This window comes from Anas platyrhynchos, chromosome 29, assembly GCF_047663525.1.
Source record: "Anas platyrhynchos isolate ZD024472 breed Pekin duck chromosome 29, IASCAAS_PekinDuck_T2T, whole genome shotgun sequence".
NCBI classification, from domain to species: domain Eukaryota; kingdom Metazoa; phylum Chordata; class Aves; order Anseriformes; family Anatidae; genus Anas; species Anas platyrhynchos.
The window spans coordinates 4018897-4042752 of NC_092615.1; the positions used below are offsets into that span (position 1 = coordinate 4018897).

The following is a 23856-nucleotide window of genomic DNA, read 5'->3' on the forward strand; positions in this document are numbered from 1 at the left end:
GATCCTAGGCTCAAAAAAATAAACAAAAAAATCACAAGTTCCCAGGACTTTGTCCCTTGATAACTCCCTAATAAAGCTTCACGCTGGGAACAACCTCCTCCTGCACCTTTAGGTCGAGATGGAGATGCTGTGTGGTACTTGTTCGTGCAGCTCTCCAGGTTTCACCGTGTCACACCCAGGAGGACGTTGGAAGCTTCTGGGAAGCAGCTGGACTCGTGTTTCTGTCCCATTTGCATTTTATCTGCCACCGTAAGGGACTCGACTCAGCTGCCCTGCAACATCTACAATACCTCAGCCCACCAGAAATCAAATAGAAACACAAACCTTTGCTCACCAGGCTCTCGCTGGGCACCAACGACCAAAACCTGCCATCTCTGGGCCAACTCCTGTTCATATATGCTCTAGAAGCTCTCCGCAGCCTTGACCATTTTTACTGTGGTTTGATTGTGAACGTGTTTGTTTTCCAAACGCAGATGACAACACAGCCTGCCAAAGGATGTGATTCTATTTCTTTTTTTTTTCCACAGAGAAAAACGATGCCACGAGCTGGAGGGAAGGGATGCCACCCCAAGGGACCTGGGCATGCTCAAGAGGTGTGCCTCTGAGAACCTCATGAGGTTCAGCAAGGCCAAGTGCAAGGTTCTGCATCTGGGCAGGGCAATCCCAAGCACAGACACAGGCTGGCAACGTGTGCCTGCAGCCCAGAAAGCCAACCCTATCCTGGGCTGCATCAAAAGCAGCACGGCCAGCAGGGTGAGGGAGGGGATCGTCCCCCTCTGCTCTGCTCTTGTGAGACCCCACCTGGGACCCTGTGTTCAGCTCTGGGGCCCCCAGCACAAGAAGGACAGGGACGTATTAGAACGATACTAGGAGGCCACAGGGATGCTCAGGGGCTGGAGCAGCTCTGCTCTGAGGACACGCTGAGGGAGTTGGAGGTGTTCAGCCTGGAGAAGAGAAAGCTCCAGGGAGAACTTACAGCGGCCTGCCAGTACCTGAAGGGGCTGCAGGAAAGCTGGGGAGGGACTCTTTGTGATAGGATAAGGGGTAATGGCTTTAAACTAAAATAGGGTAGGTTTAGGTTAGATATAAGGAAGAAATTCTTTACTCTGAGGGTGGTGAGGCCCTGGCACAGGCTGTTCACAGAAGCTGGGGATGCCCCAGCCCTGGAGGTGCTCAAGGCCAGGCTGGACGGGGCTTTGAGCAGAACTGGGCTGCTGGGAGGCGTCCCTGCCCATGGCAGAGGGGTTGAACTAGATGGTCTTTAAGGCCCCTTCCAACCCCAACCATTCTGTGAGCTGATTTCTATTCCCTGTTGGTAAAAAAAAAAGATTACCTGCACATTAGTACCAGGCCTAGCACACACGGGCAGGTTAGTGACTAACAATGATGAAACCCAGACAGCGAGTATCCAGTGCTACTCCCTGGGCTCCCATTTTCACTTAATTTTGTATGGATGGGTCTGCTGGAACATGGCAGGGCTCCTGTTAGCCCAGAGACTGGGGTACACATCGTGTCTTTCACCTTCTGGTTCATCAACCGAACTATTTCACCAGAGCATTGCCTAATATAAGTTATATTAGGCAATAATGTGTTACTCAGTGCTCAGAACAAAGCAAAAAATTCAAGCTTAGATGCTGGAAAATTATCAGTGTAAAAATGAGAAGCTGAAAGGATGACTTTTTTTCTCACTACAGGCTGTACTTTGGAAAGATCAGGCCATGCCTAACAGCTGGGGTGCCAAAACGAACAAAGTTATCTCAGATCTTCTGAGACTTGTTATCTGCCCCGAGACCGTATGAAAGGAAAGTTTACTGCTCCTTAATTACCAACATCTGGAAAAATGAATTGCAACATTCAGAGAAAATTCTTTGCGGAGGATATCTCCAACCAAAACTCAGCCATTTTCATAGCAAGTTCCATAAGGAAACAATCGAAAACAAGCTGGGACATGAGGAACACCTGCTCCTCCTCCGAGTAGTCCGAGGCCATCAGTTTTTAAGAGGTGAGCAGCAGCATGATTCACCACGTAACGCAACTGCACAGCCTCTGTTCCCACCTCCCCCTGCACCTTATCATTCCCTTGCTGTAGGGAAAGAAAGATGCTTTAGAAAGGCCTGAAAGTTTTCTCTCAATCACAAACCAGGATGAAAACCACATGGCTTTTATGCCCACTAAGCAATGCTTGCAGAAATTACTTTTCAGAGGGGAAACAACCCCCAGCTACCTGCCAGCACACCCCTGCTCCTGCCGAGCTAGGTGGCCTCTCATTTCCCTCTGCACCTCAAAATTCTACCAAAATAACAGCAGTAACAATGCACAAATGCTCCTGCTTCCTACCCCGAGAGCTTCAGAGAGCTCCCCGTTAAAGAGAGGCAGCTTCTGCAGCAACACCAAAGCTCAGCGGCTCCCCTGTCCTGTGCAGTCACCTCCCAGGCAGTTTCGGTTTTATTCGGAACAAATGGATTTTCCAGCTCTGGGCAGTACACCAGAAGGAAAAACAAACCACACTTTACTGTAGCAGTAACGCATGCACCAGATCAACACGGAAGCGCCCACACAATGTTGGGTTGGTCAATCATTACTCAGAAGGATGCAAAACATTATTTTGGGACCGGGAATCCTGTGCCAGAACTTGCGTTCGCCTCGGCGTCCTCCTCCCTGGTTTACAAAGCACCATTTACGCTGTTTTACAATTAATAATGCTTCGTCTGGAGACAAACTGGAGCTGGAGGAAGCTGCCTGGCAGCACGCAGCAGCCCTGCTCAGGGGAGATCGTGCCAACCGCTCAGGCCAGCACTCAAAACCAAGCAGCACGCTGATCCACAAGCAGGTATCTGATCTGGAATTTAACTTGCCTATTTATATTTCTCGACCTTGCTATTTCACCAAAATATCACCAAAATTTCACTTGCTCAGTCTCCAAAGAGCTTGCCAGCAAAGCCAGCTCCCACCTCTCCACACCTGAAGAGTCCCAGGGCAGGCTCCAGCCGTGAGCATCCTCAGTCCCTGAGGCCAAGGAGGAGTAGCTGCTCCCTGCTGCCTTCACCAGCGTCTCCCTTTCACCTGCTCCTCACCGCTATATACTCCCTCCTCAATTCTGAAGGGAAACTTCACTGTTGATACCAGTGCTGCAAAACCCCAGTCTCTCTCCCCCCCACTGAAGTCTGCGATATTTTGCTTAGGTTGCATTTCTTGTGGAGACACAGGCCTTGACCGATCTGTCTGCAGGGAAGTACAAAAAAATGTGGAGGAAATAAAAGTTGAGAACAGTCCAGAGCTTCAGTTTACCTTGCAAACTGCTGACAGCACCTTCCCCTCCCACCCCTCTCAAAGCTTTTGGTTGAAACAGGGCTAAAGCCATCAAAGGACCATAGGTGTTAAAGTGTGACTGCAAGGCCTTGGCTCGTTTGTTTGTACTTGACACTTTGTCCAAGGCAGCATTGCTCCTTGCTCCTCTGAAAAAAAAAAAACACCCTCTTTTGGGGAGCAGCAGGAAAATGCTTCCTTCAGCCTGTCGCTGCCTCCACGACGGGCGGTTAACATCGCAAGAGCCCTTCCAGTGCCTGTCCTTGAGGTTAACCACCCTTAATCACCTTCTGTTTGATCAGAAACTGGAAAGTTGAGAAATTGAAGCTGAGAGTTGGAAACCTGGAAGGAAGGACGTGGAGATGCCTGTTCTGACTGCAGCTGGGGACAAATCACAGGTCTCACCCCGGAGAGGTCCAGGCCAGCACTGAGCACAAGAGGCAGGGCAGGCTCCAGGGCAGCGTGGCTGACCGTGGGTGCTTGCTTACAAGAGGACACGAATGGCTCAGTCTCTCCCCCGAGATGCTTCATCAGTCCTTGCCTTCAGCATTTTGCCATTCTGCATTTTGCCACCAGCGCGCAGAGCTCTTGTAACACACACCAGGTACAAGAACGGAGCCGTTCCACCACCCAGGGGCTCTTGGTGGCATTTGTAGCGCTGCCGTGCCAGAGAGGACCTGCTCTAATGACAGCAAGCATGGCACAAGCACGACACAGCCCATGGGACCACATCCTCCCTTGGGGATTGGTGCTGTCACGGCCAGCACAGAGCAAGGAGAGACAGAGCCGGGGTTTGGGCTGGCATAGGGTAACCCCACCAAGGACAGCAGCTTGACACAACCCACACGGGAGCTGCCTGCCCAGCACTCACATCACTCCTGTGCCACGCTCAGCTCTGCCTGTGACTCTCTTGATTTCTCACCTGGCTCCTCTCTCACCTCGCGGGGCCCACGTGGCTCTTCCATACTAAACTGGAAGCAGTGAGCGTGTGTCCAGGGGGACAAACGCAGGTACACGGAGATCGCTTCTCGCTCATGGGGAGAGTCTGAGCTAAGAGCACACGAGCACAGGTCACCTAGAAGCAAATAAAACTGGAGGGTGGAAAAAACACACCAGTTACAAACTCTGCTCCAAGAGGAAAGCGAGCAAAGAGTTTATAAAACGGAAACTCTGAAATCTCCAAATATTCGAAACTGAGTCAAAGTCAAGTAGGGGAAAAACAAACTCATCCTGGAGTTTATAGTGCAGGATGCCTGATTCCTCCCTTCATCTTCTAGGAAGTGGTTCTGTGTTTTTCAGAGTCAGAAGCTAAGATGTCTTAAACAGCAGAGAAAAAAGCCCCTAAATTTACACTACACTTTGTATCTCGGCTTGCAGAACTACTCCAGGCAGTCACACAGTGAGGACCTGCTGCAGTCCCTCAGGGCCAACAGGCTCTCAGAGCCCGTATCCAGCCTCTCCTTCCCCAGTTCCCAGATCGTGCTGGAAGCATTTGGGGTTGATTCTGGCCATGCTGTCTGAAGGAATCTTTGCAAATTCCTCCTGGGGAAACATCGTGTCCTCCACTAGCTTGATCCAGGCCAGCATCAATAACCTGGAATAAGAAAACCCCTCTCCCAGCATCTCTTAAGGCAAGGGCTCTGTCAGAAGCTGTTTACGATCGGTACATTCATGACTCTGCTCCTCTGCTCGGCCTCCTTGGTGTCCAGCACGGGGTGACCTCAGTCTGCAGCCTCAGTGCAATTCCACAGCAAAATAAAACCAACGAACACAGCCAAGCATAACAGAAACAAGAAACCATCGGTTCTATTGCTTTTTTTTTCCTGTTTCCACTTATTTTTTCAACAACGCCAGTGGTGTTGATCAGCGAGCCCCGCAGATAACCCAGATTTCACAGCTGGTACTCAACATCCACGGCACACACGTGAAGCACACACAGGCTTCCCGTGCTGCCTGGCCCACAGTTGCTGGCCTCAATGCTCCAGCCCACGCCTGCGGGAAGCTGGACCTGGCACCCTCAATTTGGGTTATTAAATTCACTGCTGCGGTGCATGTGACAAAGGGATTTTCCAGTCCCAGCTCCTCTCCCTCCACTCCTGTTTCTGAAGGGCTCCTTACCATCAGTGCTTCAAGTGCACCTGGAAAAGCAGGGCTTTGCTAGTCCTGCACTCTGCCCTGCAGCTGTCTCCGTAATCCTTTGGAGATACAAGAACTGTATTCAGACACTTAAGCTTTGGAAAGACGAGGCTCACATCCAGCTGTTGGAAGGATTACTCCATGCGTGTGCAAGCCTGACAGCCACGCAGGGTCGCACGTCCCTGGGAGCAGGGTGAAGGGGACCGGCCACGGCCACCGGAGCTGACCCAGCACAGCGGCATCACCAGGACTCCTGGCAAGAGTCTGGAAAGGGTCTGGAAGATGGGGAAAGTGCTGGAAAACAGATCCGAAGGGAAAGGCGCACAGAAACACTTCGTGGGAGAAGAGAGGAGCAGAATCAGAGCCCTGAAGAAAACAGGGCCGAGAGGGGGGGAACAAACAGCCCCGTGAGCACAAGGGAGGGATACGTGAGGGATATGGGGCGGGAGGAGAAGTGGGTTCCTAACTGGGGGATCTCTCTCGCACGTGCTGGAGCAGGACAGCCGGTTCTTCATCCAGTTGGACTTGATGATCCTTAAGGGTCCCTTCCAACTCAGGATATTCTATGATTCTATGATTCTATGATTCTTGGGGTGAAGCAGCCACAGCTCCAAACGCCACCGTGCCCGATGAGCGGCCAGAGCTGCTCCTGCTGGCCCCGACACCGCTGCCCATGGGTCCCCACCTGTCTCAGCCCCACAAGGCTTCCTACAAGGTGCGGGGCAGCCGGGGCCGTCCTGAGGGGCAGCGTCCAGCCCGGAGCCGTGACATTTCCACAGGTCGCCCTGCTCAAAGCAGCCTCGGCCAAAGACCCCCGCGGGGTTTTTGGGTTTCCCGTGGGGGTCCCGGCCCCGGGCAGAGCCCAGCGGAGGGGAGCAGAGGGCTCGGAGGCCGGGAGGGCCCCTCCAATGTCACGGCCATCTTCCTCCGCCACCGGCCGGCTCGCCCCTGGGACGCGTGCCGTGATCCAGCAGTTTTTGGCCTCCGCCGCCGCCGGTTGAGACGTCAAAAATAAGAAAAATAAGAATAATAATAACAAAAAATTTAAAAAAAACGGCTGAGAGGAGACGGCGAAACTTCAGGGAGGCCAACCCGGAGCCACGCAGGCCCCGCGGGGTCGGGAGGTGGGAGCGGAGCCGCTGCGGGACGGGCACGGAGCGAGGAGGGAACCGCGGGGGCCGGTTTGGAGCCCCCCCCGCCCCCCGTTCGCCACCCCGGGGCCGGTCCCCGACGGCTCCCAGCGGCTGCGGGACCCCCGGGGCCGGGCTCACCCGGAGCCTCCCCCCCCCACCGCTGCGGGGCCCAGCCCCGATCCCGGCCCCGGTCCCGGTGCGGCCGCTTCGTGCCCGGAGCCGCCCCCGCCCCCCCCGCCCCGTACCTGCGGTCCCGGCGCCCGCGGCCCCTCAGCGCGGTGCGCGCCGCCCCATCGCCGGCTCCTGCGGCCGCCGGGCCCCGCCCACCCGGGCCCCGCCCTTCGCGGTAGTGGGCGGGGCCTCCTCCCCGCCCGCCAGCCAATCGCCGCGCCGCCTCGACGCCGGGTCCCCCGCCCGCACCAATGGGCAGCGCCGACAGGGGGCCGGCGGCGCGACGCGACCACGCTGGCAACAGGAGGCGGCCAATAGGGGAGCGGCTCGGGGGGTGAGGCCACGCCCCTACGAGTGGCAGCGCCCCCATTCATAACCACGCCCGTAGGGGGCGGGGCCGGGAGATGCCACGCCCATAAGGGGCGGGGCCATGGCGGGGCCACGCCCCCTGCTCGGCCCAGGCCCAGGCACCCCAATGCCCACCCCAGCCCCTGCCCCCTCCTGCTGGCAGCGGGCATGGGGGAGCACAGAGCAGCCCTCACACCAGAGCCTCCCCCAGAGTCAAAAACCAAAGGAAATCTCTTTGAGGAGGCCGGGAAGCTGCCAAGCTGCTTCTCAACCTCGTACGGCAGTCGATCACCTCAATCAACTCCCCATCAAGAACAGGATTTGGAAAGCAAACACATTGACACGGCACCCTGGGCTAGAAGGCTTCTCCGCTGCAGGATTATTCACACCACTCAACTCATTTATTAGAAGTTCAACAAGCAGAAGTTCAACAATCAAGGAGCCCAGCTCCTCCCGTGGCTCTTAAAGGAGAGATTTTCAGGATCTCAGCACTCCCTCTCCCTGACGCCACGCTCACCCTTCTAAATAGGGCCACCAAAAAGAAGTTTCCATCTCCCACTTGCTGCACTTCGTCCCAAGAGGATGTTATTCAAGTACATACCAAGTGCTCAAAGTGCTTCCTGGACTGGGACACCCTTAGGACAGATTCCTGTGGTGTCCAAGGAGGAATTCAGACCATCAGTCGCTGGGATTAGGCTGCAAGCATGCAGCCCTTTGTCTGGAGTGTATCCCCTAAACAAAGCTGAAAAGGGAAAGGGTAGGCACCACCTTGGCTTTGAACTACAGCCCTCTAGGTGCATATACTAAAAAATTGAAGGCATTGGTCTGGAAATCTTATAAAAGAAAAGCCATCAGAGTTAACCGCCCTTAATTTTATTACATAACCAGACAGAACAGTTGAGACTGGAATGTCAGATTTCCCCTTCGAGCACAATTTACAGTTTCATATTTGCTTTGTATCAGAAAATACTTCAGCTCGCTAACATGCAGGTAGGATTCATCAAGTGAGGCACGTTCTCCAAATCTGGAAGAATACAGAGCAAAAATTCACTGCAAATTGCTTCACTAGCCTTCAGAGAGCAGCAGATTGCCTCCAACTCTTCCTTGAGATCATTTCACCCAGTATTGCCTCGCCATAACATTCAGTGGTTACCAGAGGGATGCAAGTGTAAGAGCTAGTGAATGATGAAAAGCCATCATCATAGAGAGTTTCCACAAGCTAGCAAGAGACTGACTACATGAAGTTGTGGTAACATTCTTCCCATTCAGCAAAACAAAATATTATAGTAGTTAACCCTGCTGACGACAGGTCTGTTACATCAGGTGAAGTACAATCATTTGAGAATTACAGTTTGCAATTCAGTAAAACAGAATAAGAGGGAAACAACAGGTTAGTAGTTCAGTGAAATCTTAATATTATGCATTTTAGTAAAGGTCAAGAAGATTATGCACAAGGTCAATAGTGAAAGATCATGAAAAGAAAGTTCAAGATGCTATGGTTCTGCCGAAGTTTTACAAAATGTATAAAGTATTGTGTTTCTCTAACAACAACCAAACCCTTACAAGTGCAGGTATATACATGACATGAAAATATTGCTTCACTCACTCAAAACAGGGTAGGGGAGATCTAGAGAAAAAGCAGCATGCAAAAAAATTCTGGAACTAGAGAAGATCCTGCGTTCAGACACTGATCTACAGTACAAAATAAGCCTACTTGTACAGGTTGCAAACATTTTTTTTCAAAGGAATATGCTGGCACTTACTGTACAATAATGTTAACTGATTAACATAAGCCATGAATAAATATTAAACCACTTCATAAAGCCTGCATAAGCAGCACAGGCATTCATGGTGGCAGAAAAAGCAATGCAGACATACTTCATTGTTCCCAAATAAAACAAGGATAGAGAAAGATTTCCCAAGCAGGAAACGGTAAACTACACAGCCAGACTAACTGTATTAGGGGTAATTACATATTAAGTAATGTTATTTTCAACACCTTTCTTATGTGTGTGCAGCCACTAAAACCTCACTGTGAGACTTCATCAGGACAGAAAACAGAGCATTTGGTAGGATAGCTATTTTCTTTTAATTTCTCCCCTATGTTTACAGAAACGTGAGAGAAAAATCTGACTATGGGAGGAAAAAACCTTGTAACCTAAATGTAGTTATTTCTTCAACTGTTATAGTCAAGACCCCATGGCTTCTCTCCCAGAAAGAAAACCCAGAACCATTTGAGGAGAGTGTTTCATGGGATAATATCCAGCAGCAGATGTTCCAACACAAACATGTCTATCAGATCAGTGCCAACATTTCAAGCCCAAAAGTCATCACATTCAAGGGGATTTCAGAGGCAAGGGAATGTTAGCCCTACAATTAAAGCTCTAAGATGAAAGGAGGAGCTTGGGATGGGGAAAAGGAGGGGAGAGGGAGTCACTGAATCACAGGAGATAAAGAAGTGCACACAAGTTTCTAAATGAAGCACAGACGAAGTGAGGGGCACAAGAGTCATCTACAGGAGGTCACAGGTTCTGACAGCACTGGAGTTTGTTGGATTTCTGTCCATCGGTGGTTGGTGGGACACTGATATCGACTACGTTGTTGCCAGGAGACTCATCGTGTGCAGACCGATCTGCAATCTGCTTCTGCGAAACAATGCGGTAGATTTCTGAAATGAGAACAGACTTGTTAGAGCCTAGGAAGAGACTCTCTCTTCAACAGAGCATGTGCATGTCTCAAAGCAAGCTGTCAAAGAAGATGGTTGAACCCAGGAAGGAGAAAATTTTAGCTTTGGAGCTGTGAAAAGGAATCGGGTCTGAGCAGCTGTGCAGTGTAACATCTGGCTGGCTTTCCAGCTCTGTAATGGATACTCCAGCTCTGCCTGGAAAAATTAGCAACACAAGATTCCTTACTGTCTTCCACGACAGCTCCTTCCTATGTTCTTTGCAATGATTCCATGAACATGGATATTACTAAAATGCTTGTTAAATGAGAAAGTAGCAGCAATGCTTGTTTCTAGAACAGGGAATCTTTTTGGGGGGATTTTTTTTTTTTTTTTATAAAAATTGGCAATGTTATCTAAAACATTATTCAACAGGATGCTTGCAAAACATCGCCATGCAGCAGCAATGACAGTATCTAGTTCACCCTTTAGCTTCTGGCAAGCTGTCCCTACCAAGTGACAGAAACCCTTGTTCCTCTCTGTAACAATTCATTTTTCCCACCTATGGCAGTAAAAAAGACACGAGGTCCCGTAAGGCCCCATACTGATCTGAAAAATGCCTTTCCTGAAAGAATTGATTTCTTTGACTCAAATTATGCCTGAGAGCACAGGGATTCACGAAGCTGTAACTGCTGAAGAGAGACTGCCAGGTTAGCTTTCAGAAACAAACCATCTCAACTGCGGAGTCAGTAAAAACAAGTCAAGTTGAAATATTTTTAAATCATTTATTTCGCTGGCTAAGTCCTCGTTCCAACTTCCCTCCATTGTAACACAGGAAAAGGGCAAGCACCTCCCTGGAAGTCTGCGGTAAATATTATGGTCACATTCATAGAGCCACAGCCTCAAAACAGCAACAGCCAAGTCTTTATCAAAGATTAAAAATCACGGGGAATTGTGAAGCTTTGTTTGGGTGTTTTGTTTTGTTTTGTTTGCATTTGAAAGAATCTGCACGTATTTACCCTGTTTCAAATGGAATCTTTTAACCCAAGACTGATCCCCTTGCTACCTTCAGCCCCTTTTTGCTGTTAGGGAAAAGAAGAGACAATGACATCCACCCTCGTTTGTGCTCAGTGGTGTATTTTAATACCAGCTGTTCAGAGGTATTACCAAAACCTCCCTCAAACTGGTGGCCACCAAGAGAACTCCTGTCCTGCTGCTCCTTTCCCTCCAAGTTGACCATGGTCTCACCCAGCTCACTGCTCTGCACAGCACATCTTCTGTTTCTTTTCCTCCCTCAGAGGGACGATTGCCCCCTGGTAGGAACAGCCTTTTTAGGGCTACTCAGCCACACTAGCTACATCCGCACTGTACCTCAGCTGGCCAATCTCACCACCCTTGGGAGCCCAGGATGCTGCCAAGAGGCCGTGCTTCGAGTTCAGTTTGCCCAGGCCTGACCTCAGCTCAAGTTCTGGCTCCTGAAGCACCTTATCTGTTACAGAAGACAGCACTGGACAGCTCTCTCCTAGAAGAACCTTTGGCCATCTTCTCTACCCAGGGTCAGTCTTGGGACAACACTGCAAGGAAAGTACAGGATGGATGGTGACAGCTGAGCAGAGCACAGACCCCACCGACAGCATCTCAGAGTTCCAGGCAGGCTGCCTCGGGTCCAGCCAAGAAAAAGCAATGTGCCTGCTCTCAAGGCTGCCCTGCACAAGAGCTCAGGCCCTAGGCGGTCTTGTCTTCTCTACAGCTTTGTCTTAATAGCAATATCCTCCAATAACTTCACCAGCAGCTCTGGTAACATCCAAATCCTGCTGGGCAGGAGAATGTAACCAATTTTAAGTCTATGCTTTTTTTTTTTTTTTAGAAGCAGCTTAGCTATCCTTTTTTCTCCTGCCTGCCTCCTTCTTGGTCATCTTCCTCCCAGTGCAACACACTTTTGGTATCAGCAGAGCTGGGCAGCACCAGACCTACTGATCCTCTTCTCCCTGCTTACCCCCGCACCTCTGCGAAACAAGCCTGAGAGAGAATTCAGGTTTCACCCACAGAAGTCAGTGTTGAAACTCAGCTGTTTTCCTAGTAATAGGTCCTCATTTGCCTGTAATCAAGGAACAGTAACAAAAAGCCCATTTTTTGGTCAGTGTCCAACAACCAACATACACCAGACACTTCCTCATCACCGAGCAGCACCAGAACGAAGGCTCCTTCCCACCTACTTGCCACCAGTATCACCAGTATCTCCTCACAACAAAGCTCAGAAAATGGTCACCTTGAGGGGCGGTAGGACACAAATTAGGCACAACCTCACCAAATGGCATACAGGGGGGAGAACACACAAATAGTTTATCCTCCCAGAACTCAGCTATGGTAAGGAAAAGCCAGGAACTGGACCTCGCCCAGTGTCCATGTCATGGATCTTAAAGAGCTTTTCAAGAGAGTACAAACAAGCTGACAAATTGTATGGATTTTTCTCCCCTCTAAGAAAAGATTCAGGCTGCATGAGGCAGACAGAGGTAGCACGGTAATTCAATGCCTCTTTGACAGCTCTCTTCCCACTTAAGTCAAATTGAAATTTAAAGATTTTTTTTGCTAATTACCCATTACTTCCAATTCTGCTTTTAGGAGCATAAGACTATGCCTTCAAACATCAACAGGTAACTTCCCTGTCACATCAAATAGCATTTTGAGACTGGACTAACAAAAAGTGTAGCTATAGAGTAAATTCCTCCTTATCCATTAAAAAAAAAAAAAAGTGCCAGAACATCCCTCAGCACAGAATTCCTCATAATATGACTACTGCAGAACACAGAGTGAAGGCAGAGCCTCTGACAGCAGAGATGCTCGAGTTTACTGGGGTTTGTTAGCTCCAGCTCAGCAGTCCTGCAGGCCCGTGCTGCCTTCCTTCAAACATGCTCGGATGTGCCTGCACCATGGTTCCCAGAACTCTGCTTCCAAGGATTAGCTCTGGCTCTGAGCTACCCAAATGCAGAGAGTCACTTCAGAGCAGTGCCAAAATAATGCATCCCCTGGAAGAGCACTCGAGCACGCAGTGCTGACACATCCCAGCACCTCATGCAAACCAGCAGCTGACTGAAGTGAGAGCAGGGTCAGGCCAGACCCATTGCAGAAGTTCCCCACCCAACTGTACCCCAAGAAGTCACCCAAATAAGCGCTGCTTATCTCAGCGGAGTTATCTGAAGCATCTCTTGCTCCGTGTGCTTCCCACTTTCACAGCCTGCAGCCTGCACACCTCCCAGTACACATCCTTCTTGCTCCTGCTACCCGCTGACCATACCACTCATACTTCTGGGCCCACCTCACTGTCAGGGAAACAGCAAGTTCCCCACGTGTTGTATTTAGCATAAAACTGAGCTGCGCTCTTCCAGAAGCCAAATAAGTACTCAGCTTCAGTTTGCAAAACACCAGCTGGAAACCCCTGTGAGCTAATCAGCGGAAGGGCTTTCATCATGCCTTTCATCATTCCTCCCCCCCCCCCCTTTTTTTTTTTGCCTAGTACAGCAAGGAGGACTTGGTGTGTCTACAGTAATAAAGCTTTGCTGGTGACTCCTAGGTCTCATGCAGCAGGGCACTCCCTTATTCCAGGAGCAAGAAAATAAATGCAGGCAACAATTCCCACCTAAAGGAATGGATATGCTTTTGTCCTCTTTCAGACAGGGGCTTGGCAAGTAGGATAATGCTACTACCTGGAGTACCTCTGATACTACACACAGTGGATCCACTGCATAAGCCACGTGGTATTCCCACAGCGAGTCCTGAAATTGCAACCAGACACCATGCACTCATCTACGCCACTTACACACGCCGAGGAACATTCCTGGGCAGAGGAAATCAGGATCCTTGGCTTCATTTTGGCCCGTGACCGCTATCACATTCGCAGACAATTCCTGGGACTGTTAGGGGACATTCCCAGAAGGCAGCCTGCGTACCACTACGCTGTTGGTGCATAGCTGCATGCAACCCTTACAACAACCCCGACTTGTGTCCTTACAACAAACCAACTGCAATGGCAACATCAGAAGCCTAGAACATCTCCAGATTCCTTGGCAGAAAGGCTCGTGGGGTTTGAGAGCAAGAACACAAGGTAAGATTAGGTGGTTTGCAAACAAATCATCATTCCCAGCATTCCCAACATTCATTTACAAAACAGTCTTGATAACTGCAAACAGTGCCTGTTAGAAAGGATCACTACCTCAGCAGGTCCTCTCAATCCCTAACAAACCATACCTGTAAGGATGTTCTTGAAGGCTTCTTCTACATTTGTTGAATCCAGAGCAGAAGTTTCAATAAAAGATAAGTTATTTTTTTCTGTAATAAACAACAAATGGTTCAGTTAATAATTTTAAAAACACTTTATTTTGCTTTTATTTGGGGTTTTCACCTTTATTTTTTTAGGCCAAGTCAGCCAAGACCTAGGTCCCCCTCCCACCCCACCCCAGTTACAATGGGAGCAATTAGGTGCACCACTTAATCAGCTACAAGCCTTTCAGCAGCAGCACCTTTGACCACTGCCTCTCCGCAGCGTGAGAATATTTTCCTCACTGCACTCATTTAGTCAAGCAATGCGTTTTCTCCAGCCTCACACAATATTATTCCCATCTGGCTACAGATCACTCCTAGAAGTACCTTCAGCAAGAGCACAGGCTAACACGTGTTAGCTGAAAGGGGAATCAAAACAGTCCTCTGCATCCCAAACCAGATCAATAGATCTACGCTTTCTTAAACAGACCCTGCCTCCAAATTACAGTAAACCTCTTGGTGATGCAATCTATTTTTTCTCGCCTTTTGGAATGCAAAAGATATCTACACATAGTTAACAACTGTGATGAGCAACCAAACATCCAGCCTGTAGTGGCACAGCACTACCCAGACACAGGCATACAGGCAGAGCAACTGCAACACCTGTACCATCGTGAGATATTTAAAACAGCCTTAGTAGGAAGTTAGGGGCAAAAAGTAAGTTGCTGAACCAAATAATCATAGCAATGCTCTATTCAGAGTGTCTACCAAATTTGTTATGACTCTTTCATTCATCTGAAAATTTAAAGCAGCTTCACTAAACACAGGGCACTCGCTTACTAGCAAATTTCAGAAAAATGTTTATACTCCTAGAAGGAATTTAAAAGCTGTGTATTTAAATTCCAGCTCAAACCTGACAGCCACACAACAGTAAATTGGATGTCCATTGGCCTATACAGGCAAAAAGAATATTTGACCAATCCTCTGTAAGGTAAGGAAGAGAAAGAAGTAATGCAGAAACTGCACCATCTAAGAGAAGGTTCAGAATTCATTTGCAGTCCTCCATAGAACCAGGCCTCTAGGAACTAGGAGGGAAAGACATTTTGCATTGTGATATTTTATGTTTATATTGTGATATTTTCTCCTCTAAACATTGCTTACTGTTTCGAGCCTTGCTAGAGGACATGTTTATGCTTCAGATATCAGGCAGCTCAAGGACAGCGCTTCACAAACATGTCCTACCAACAGATTTTAAGAAAATCCACCATGCACTATTAATAAGCCAGGATATTTTCATTCACAAAGTCTTAAATATCTTTGGTTTTTTTAGGCCAAAATAACACTTAAGGTAAAAGTTCAGTCCTGGACAACAACAGAGTGATTCCAGTGAGCACCAACACACAAGTTCAGAAAGCACCAGCCCAGAACACACTGCCTACAAACCTGCAAAAGCCCGGGCCTCATCGGTGGGCACAGCTCTCAGATGGCGGAGGTCGCTCTTATTACCCACCAGCATGATGACAATGTTGTTGTCTGCATGATCTCTGAGCTCCTTTAGCCAACGCTCCACGTTCTCATAGGTGAGATGTTTGGCAATGTCATAGACTAGAAGGGCCCCAACGGCACCACGGTAATACCTGGAACCACAAAAGGCACACGTCTTTAGAGAAATTATCTGTGTTACACCAAACCTGCTATCTGGTTCTTCTGTGCTGTTCACTGCTAAAAAAGCGAAAAACGTTCCCTCCCATTTAGAAAGTTGTGCTGATGCTAATACTGTTTTAGTTTTTAAAGGAAAAAAAAATATCTAAAAACAAGTTCCAAATACTGTTTTTAATGGCATTTCTAGAAAATTTAAATGCATTTAACAAAATGAAGACTGCAGAAGCTATGATGCTTTTAGTCTACTAAAACGGTGCAAGAAAACTCACAGTGCATTTCAGAGTCAGCACTATGAGAAGGTTTTTGTGAAGTTATAGCTAATCTTCCAACTAGGAAAGATAACCCCTAGTAAAATGTATTTGTTGCTGATCTTCCAAGTATCTCCTGTCCCTCTAAAAAATTGAGAGGGAGACCCGAGGCTGTACTAACACATTCACAAGCCTGTAAACTAAAAACAGTTTGCTCCCTCCCTCAGGGCAAACTGAGGCAGGTCTTAGCCTACTTCAACTCAAGCCAAGAGCTCAAGACACCATAATCACCCTAGATCAGGTCGCTATAATGTCTGTACCCGTTGTCCACACTATCCCACCATTACTCCTCTGCTCTGCCAGCACCTGTGCAGCAATCACTGAACCGATTCAGAGCACCAAGTCAGCAGAAAACACTCACTTTTCACTGCTGGTTGGCCTTCTGCTGGCTTAGCAAGCTGAACTGGCCTAGCAATGCATCAGGCAAGAGCCTGCACCAGCAAAAGGAGAGGCAGCATCGCAGGACTTAGTTTCTGCTAAACTTTTACAGCAGCAAGAACACAAAAACACTTGAGAAAAAACAAACTAGCAACTATAAAAAAATGCAAGTTGAACTCACCACTTATCTCCTCCTGCATTAATTTGCTTTTGCATTCCTTCTCTACAGATTATTCCCTTTGGTCTGTGCTCTTCTATTTTTCTCCCATCTGTTTTGCCTTACCCTATCCACCTCAGCAAGAGCAACTCCCCTCATCTTAAGCTTAATATAAATGGCTCAATCTGTGCATTATTCAGGAAGAAGTTTGAACCTTTAAACAGTGACATACATCTGTAACACTAACATTTCAACCCCATGATCAGAATATGTTCTGGATAAGCAGGCTTGCCGATAGTTTTCTTACTCTAAAAGATACTTCTGCCTACTATCTGCATAGAAACAAATTAAATCAGAGGTTACATATTAAGGCACTGTCTGGACTAACAAAGTGCACCGAAAGCTCCTCAGCACCCCTGTTTTAAATAGGGACATGCCCATTGCTGCAGTCAGCATAACCAGAGGTAATTTACATTTACTGAGTGTTCGGCATGCACTCTTGGACCTAATTTTCAGGGCCGTGACTAATTCCAACTCACGCAGATTTCAAGGGAGTCTGTGGCTGCAGACTGTCCTAAAAATGCCTTCAATTGCAAGACTGAGGCGGTAATGAAGACCAGAAGGCACCTGCAGTACAGTAAGTTGCCATACCTAGACCCAAACTTCATGCAAACCAACACCCAGCTTCTATCAGAAACGACACTCCATGTGATGAAGACAGCACACTGAGGGCAGGTAAAAAAAAAACAAACAAAAAAACCAGCCACAAGACTCAACAGATTTCCCAGACTTAAGATTTAAGGTATCATTTATCTATAAAAATATCACTAGAATCTAAAACTTATTTTCATTGTATTAATCGTGTATCGTTATTTGTTAGCTTATGACTCAGATCTACAGCGAGGTCTGATTCCATCAGGTCCCAAATGAGTTTTATTCATTCTCCACCTGGAGGTTTATCTGTACTATCTCTGCCACAATTCTGCTCCTGGCCTGAGGAAGGCACAGTACTCACGCTGAAGTAATGGCGCGGTATCGTTCCTGTCCTGCAGTGTCCCAGATCTGTGCTTTTATCGTCTTCCCATCCACCTGGATGCTCCTGGTGGCAAATTCCACCCCAATGGTGCTCTTGCTTTCCAGGTTGAACTCATTGCGCGTGAAGCGTGACAGAAGATTACTCTTCCCAACTCCGGAGTCTCCAATCAACACAACTGGAAGAAAAGACATTATTTTCAGAATTAGTTCTTCGCACCAGCATTTTCACAGAGCAGTAGTGCTATCTGGCTGCTATGCTGCCTCGCAGGCAAGCCCCAGAGATGTACAGCCGGATAAATGTAGGAGAAAGTTACATCGACAACACCTCAGATTTCACTACTCACAGCTTGCTTCCCCAGCCCCAAAACAGCCCCAAACCTTTTCGTTGCGCACAGCTGCTCAGTTCCTCAGAGATGGAAATGAGAAATAGCAAGAGCAATAGCCAATAGCTCAGCGGTGTCTGTGAGGAACCACGCCACCACCAGTAATTAGGGGCAACAAGGTGTCCCCGTCACATCCAACCTTTTGCAGAGGAAGGCTGCAAACCCCCTTTAAGAAACATTTGTCAAGAGCACAACACCCGGCTACCTGCCTGCCAGGAGCCTCTGCATTGTATAGGCTGCTCTGTTTTTACTAAAAAACAGAAAACAAAGAAAAAAAAAACACTAAGTAAATAATTGCTTGCAGTCCCTGCTGGGGTCACATGTGTGTTGTATTTTAATGATTTAATCCATCAATACGTTCCCCACAAAAGACAGCTGATACAACCAACAAGGCACAAAACAAACCCGAACTTCATCCAGCAGGACGAGCTCTGGATGGCACGAGAAGTAAAGGATGAGCTAAAAATCTCTGCCTCCGCACAAGGTGTTGCCATGTTAACAGGAAAACATTAGTGCAGGGAGATTTTTAGCACATGAAAGGCAGCTGCGCTGAGAAGAATTATGGAAATAAAAGGTACATCTCATGGTAGAAGTTCCTCTGCTCTGGGGCTGAAGCTCCCAGCTGACCCCGACGTACCCCTTTCCCACCTCTGGTCCAGCAGGCTGCTTCCTCACCGGGCTCTTCTCCTCAACAGCCCCAATATCGGTCACACCAGGGGCTTCTCCGTGCTGCTAAAGCAACTACATGCATGTTCTTAAATCCCTGTGTTCATTATTGCTTGCTCTGCTCAGCAAAGAGAAATGAGACTAAAACCCATTGAGCCACCCTCCTGTAGTCCCAACAAGCCCCCCACAACGTTTGGCTTTGGGTATTGGAGCTAACAGCTCGAGCAGAAGAAAGGCACTCAGTCAGACTTCTTTAACCTTGGGAATATTTCCTCCTTCTGTTTAAACTGCAGATTTGTTGTTCTTTCTCATTTTTATTTGTTTTTCGTACAGAAAAGCAGGCACGGGCAGAAGACCCTCCTGCTCCATCCGCCGCAAACCACAGAATAATTCTCACTACAACTTTGGCTGCAAACTGATCTCATCTCAGTGTTATTTCAGATTTGCTTTTTGTTTTCCAACGCTCAGGCCATTGTTTCAGGCTACGGATTTGGCAGCACACTCTCCAGCTCCCATACCCCCCCCAGCACAACTGAGCATTCCCTAACTCTTGCTGTACCCCCCCTTGCTCTGCTGCACCAGCTCCTGAGCTGCACCAGGAGACCGCTGAAACGCTCCGGATTCAGCCACCGGCCTTTCATCCAGCTGACAGCACGGACAGACGGACAATTGTACCCGCACAGCTGAAAATCCAAACACAAGCAAGGCAGGAACGGGCAGCCAGCAGATCGGGTGGTGGCAAGGAGCCACAGCTCCCCACCCGGGACGGCTCAAACCAGCTCCATGCAGCTCTGGCTTCACTCACAAGCAGCCTACGGCATTTTTTTTTTTAATATATATATGTATTTTTTTTCAGGCATGAGAATAGATAAAAAAAAATCTCAGTTCTAACTCTAGGACTGTCAGTTTATTTTCCAGACCAATGGTTCTCACCCCTACCCAAAACTCATCCCACTGGGCACTGTGGGGACGGGCCGCGGGTCACCCATTTCATACAGCGATTGCTGGCTTGTGGGGGCTGCACCCCACAGCAGAAACCTGGCCACAAGAGTAAGAGCGAGAGTACCAATCACACACACAAGTTAGCCCAGCTTGACAAAAACTCGAAGCTTTCAATTGCTTCTAACAGGAGTTACCTTCTAATGAAGCCGCAGCTCAGGAAGGCACAGCCAGCTCTCCAGGTCACATCCATCTTCCACCCTCTGGTGTTTTAAAATCACCAATCTCATGCCTAAACTCCACAAATGGCTCTTGGGTCATTAGCTCCATTTGCTGCAGGAAGAAAATTCAGGGCATCTCGTGCCACTTTAGCTGGTTACCTGCCCCTGCTGCAAGCTGGCTACCTTCAGAGCAGCAGCGCCCCTTTACCAGGCTGTTCCCACTCCAACAGAGCTGCTCAGAGCAGCTTTGAGACGTCACCGAATGCAGAAGTGACAAAGAAAGGCAGTCAGGTGCAAACTCAGCACCAAAAGCAATGTTCTCTCTGCCTCACAGTCTGCAAGTGCTTCTTGCTAATTCTTGATCTTGACCATTAATCAAGTGTTTTCTCTTGCAGCTGAAGGACACAAAGAAGCCCACGTCTGTATTTTCTACGGGAATTGAGCAGGAAGACACCTTTGAACTTCAGGACAAAAGCAAATCGAACTTGGGGAAGTTCCTCTACTTGGAAACTGCTCACTAGACAGGACTGACTGTCAGAATGCACAAAGCTGAACAGAGCTCAAGTCCCAAATCAAATGCAGGAGCATGAACCCTCGCTACATCTCTCACTGAAATCACTCTCCTTAAACAGCCTCTGGGCCACGCTGCTAAGGGAAAGGCACGCTGGTTTTGACTCGGACATGATCTGAAACAGTCAGTCCTCATCAGATGGGGAAGTACAAAAGCAAGCCACTCACAGTGCCCAGTTTGCATCCCGAACTGCAGTGCCCCTCCTTTGGCCCTTCCTGATTTTATTTCTCCTCCCTGCCCTGTGCCCGTTTGCTGCTTACCATTCACCACATCGCCCCACCATCAACTGCAAAGCATCAGAGGCCTCTCCTAATGCCTCCGTGTCAGCAGCACGGGCACCATGCCTCGCTTCTGGGCCTTAGGAAAGGGAAACCTCCAGCACAGACCTACAGGGCAGAACACAGCGCCTCTCCACGCATCACCCGTCACCCTTGGGGATCCTGGCACGAAGCAAACGAAAGAATTAAAAACCTGGCACAACCCTTCCATGGTAAGGGAAATGGAAATGTGAAGTTTATTATATAATTATAAACAGAAGAGTTAATTCGGCTGGCAAAGGGAGAATATTGCTCTGCACAACGCGGAGGATTAAGACTCGAGCAGAGCCCACATCAGCAGAGTTCGTTATAAATATTAAATACGTAGGATTGGCAGGTATTGACGAATAACGCGACACACATTTGATTTTAATAAGCAGAGCCCTCATTAGCCTTACGCTCTAATCAGAGCAGCGCAATCTCCCACAAAGGTAAAAGCAAGCTTTTCCCTATGGGTGCAGTTTTCCTTCCTTTTTCACGAGCCAGCACGTCTGCACAATCTCAAATTTAATTCTTTAAAGAAACGCCGATAGCATCTATCTTCCCAAGAGGACACCCGACGCAGAGATCGCACTTCAATAGGTACAAGGCTTCCCATAGTTCGACAGCTATTAAAATGTCAAATTCTACCCTGGACCCAAACCACTAGAAACTCAACACGAGGAGATCATTGCTTTTTTAACAACATTTTGTTTCGATCAATGAAATGAGCAGTTCTGGCTGTAGGGGTGCATGCAGAAGGAAGGGAAATTGCACATAACGATAAAGGGGAGCCAGTTTAGCAGAGCAGCTTTGACTAAAACCACATTCGCATCCCCAGAGTACCACCAAACCTCAAATTAGGTTTGACCTCTGCGTGCTACACCCGATAAGCCAATAATGTGTGTCTTTTCTACTGCCCTACTGAAGCGGCCAGTCCTAGAGCACAAAGCGGCTGACGACACCAGTCGTCATTCTCTTGCATGAGGGAACCCTAAGAGCAGGGAGCCAGCTGCGTGGGGAAATTATTGCTACTAACTCCTTCGCTGTTTTCATCCCTGAGCAATTGTTTCTTACAGCATTTCTTACAAAGGACGCTGCCAACAAATGGGGCTCTGCCTTTTGAACTCTTCATAAAGCTGTTTAATATATTCTGTGCTCCACGGCAGAAGTCAAGCTCCTATACAAGCAGTTCCAGATCTTCCACTACATAAAAAGCTAAAAACTGGATTCAGCAGCAGCCAGCCCTAAATAATATTACAACGTGAGGATGATAATTTCTTCAAGTGCAACTGTGAAGACTGAAGTCAGATTTCCTTTGGGAACAGGAGGCTGAAGAAATGGTCAGAAATTAAAGTCGACCTTAGAGGTAAGGAAATGAAATGAATCCTTCCCAGCCAGCAACCACCCCCTCCACCACTAACCCCATCTCTGACCACCATGTGCCTACAGAGAAGAGTTCAAACCCCATCTGTGGAGCAAAGAAGGGACTAGACCAGAACTCAATCAACCCCTGGACATTGATTTTTTCATTATGTCAATTCCCCTTGATATTTAATTCCATTACAGGAGGGGCAAGGAGGGAAAAGAAGGGGAGTTGATCCTCTTCATTTTCTTATTATAGTGGAGATCGCATCCCACTTGATCTTGTTTACATTCGCCACTTCTTGTCCGGTCCTAAAAAGCCCAGAAGGAAGGAAGGAAGGAAAGACAACTAGATAGGAAAGGGGTTTTTGTGTTGTTTTGTTTTATTTTTTAACAGTAACACAACTACCCCTACCCAAGACACAGAAAAGCACAATCCTCTCCCCCACGTTTCATTAAATTAAGTGCTATAAAGTGTGCCAAGTCAATTTGCTGTATCAACACAACAGCATGGTCCCTGCCCAAATAGCTTTAGGTTGTGTCACTCCCGATAAAATTAAAATCACATTTCAAAGCAGCAGAAGTGTTCCTCAGGATGAATACAGCTCTGCCTACCTAATTGACTAGTCACAGAAAGAAACAAGAAACTCAGTTTTTAGGCTTTCAAGTTCCCAGCTATTAAACCACTTGGGAAATAGACGATGGAATGACTTCAGAAAGAAACTAGTTTCAGACCCAGACAGTTTAGCATATTTTCCGAGGCTAGACCTCTGCTTTATGTTCTCCTCTAACTCTACCTATAGGGGCTCTTCCCTCCTGCCATCCTGAAGCCTGTCAAACAAAGGCACTACATAGCCACAGCCACCCAGAAATCATTTCCAGCGTGTGAGTAACCGCTCGTTCCTTTCCTCAACCAGCGAATGGAGCCTTGCTGCTGCCCTTGCCAGGGGTCACGGCCACAAAGCAAGCACCAACATCCAGCTCCGGGGGAATTTTTCGGTGACTGCGTATGGAGAAACCCCCAGCCCCAAGGCCACCCAGCGACGGCAACCTCGGAGAGGGGCAGCTCTGCGGGTGAACCCACGGATGTCAGCAGCAGGAGACCACGGGATCAAAGAATCGTCTGGGCTGGAAGAAAACCCCACGATCACCTGGCGCAACCCAAACCACAACAGGTTGGGGAGCACGAGGCCGCTCAGCCCAGCTGCTCCTCTCCTGGGCTGCCCCAGCTCAGCCCCAGCACCTGGGCACAACACCGGCCCCAAACACTCACAGAGGCGACCCCCAGAGAGGGCCCAAGGCGAGGAGAACAAGCCGGGGGCTGCCCCCACACGACGCCGACCCCCGGGGGACCCCCTCAGGCAGCGGCTCCGAGGGCCGGGGGGCGCCGTGAGGCAGCAGCGAGCGGTGCCCGAGCTCCCTCAGCACCGGGACAGGCCCTGAGGGGGGATTTGGGGGGGGGGGGGGGGGGGGGGCGGCGCCTCAGCGGCACCCTCAGGGCGCCGAGGCCTCGACCCCGCGGGCCTCAGGGTGGGCCCGGGGGGCCTCGGGGTGGGCCCGGGGGGGGGCTCGGGGGGGGCTCGCGGCCCGGCCCCGCTCACAAAGGAGGCGGCGGGGCGGTACCTTTGAAGAGGTAGTCGTACTCGTCGTCGCGGGTGCCCATGGCGATGGCGGCGCCGACCCCTCAGGCTGCCAGGCACCGAGCGCGGCCCAGCCGGGTGGGAGGAGGAGGAGGAGGAGGAGGAGGGTGTGGGGGGGGCCGCTCCTCACAGGCCGCAGCCTATCAGCGGCCGCCACAGCCCGCAGGAGGCGGGCGTTACGCCGGCCCTGTGGGTTTTGTCCAATAGGCGATCGGAAAGACG

At 49.1% G+C, this 23856-nt stretch overlaps 2 protein-coding genes across 3 annotated transcripts in view; both read right to left on the reverse strand.

Moving 5' to 3' along the window:
- The window catches only part of MARCHF2 (membrane associated ring-CH-type finger 2), a 34502-nt gene extending 27535 nt beyond the window's left edge, over window positions 1-6967 (reverse strand). The window contains exon 1 of one of the 2 annotated variants that reach the window (XM_027472651.3): window positions 6821-6967. The gene's annotated coding sequence lies outside the window, so the exon portion shown is untranslated. The remainder of the gene's footprint in view (window positions 1-6820) is intronic. The other variant, XM_072029302.1, reaches the window with a different exon arrangement.
- Window positions 6968-7951: 984 nt separating this feature from the next.
- RAB11B (RAB11B, member RAS oncogene family) lies at window positions 7952-23775 on the reverse strand. Its single transcript, XM_027472087.3, has 5 exons — window positions 23618-23775; window positions 17534-17729; window positions 15457-15650; window positions 14002-14082; window positions 7952-9762 (listed from the first exon to the last, which is right to left on the reverse strand). Exons 1-5 carry the CDS (start codon window positions 23655-23657, stop codon window positions 9617-9619), a joined length of 657 nt encoding a protein of 218 aa, XP_027327888.1. The 5' UTR covers window positions 23658-23775; the 3' UTR covers window positions 7952-9616.
- Between the last annotated feature and the right edge of the window lie 81 nt (window positions 23776-23856).

Excerpts from the sequence above, each read along its gene's own strand:
- RAB11B (XM_027472087.3), bottom strand. The coding sequence starts at position 23,657 with ATGGGCACCCGCGACGACGAGTACGACTACCTCTTCAAAG. Across the intron at positions 17,730-23,617 it reads GTACGACTACCTCTTCAAAG|TTGTGTTGATTGGAGACTCC; the intron begins GTACCGCCCCGC and ends CTTTTCTTCCAG. Across the intron at positions 15,651-17,533 it reads TACCGCGCCATTACTTCAGC|GTATTACCGTGGTGCCGTTG; the intron begins GTGAGTACTGTG and ends TTGTGGTTCCAG.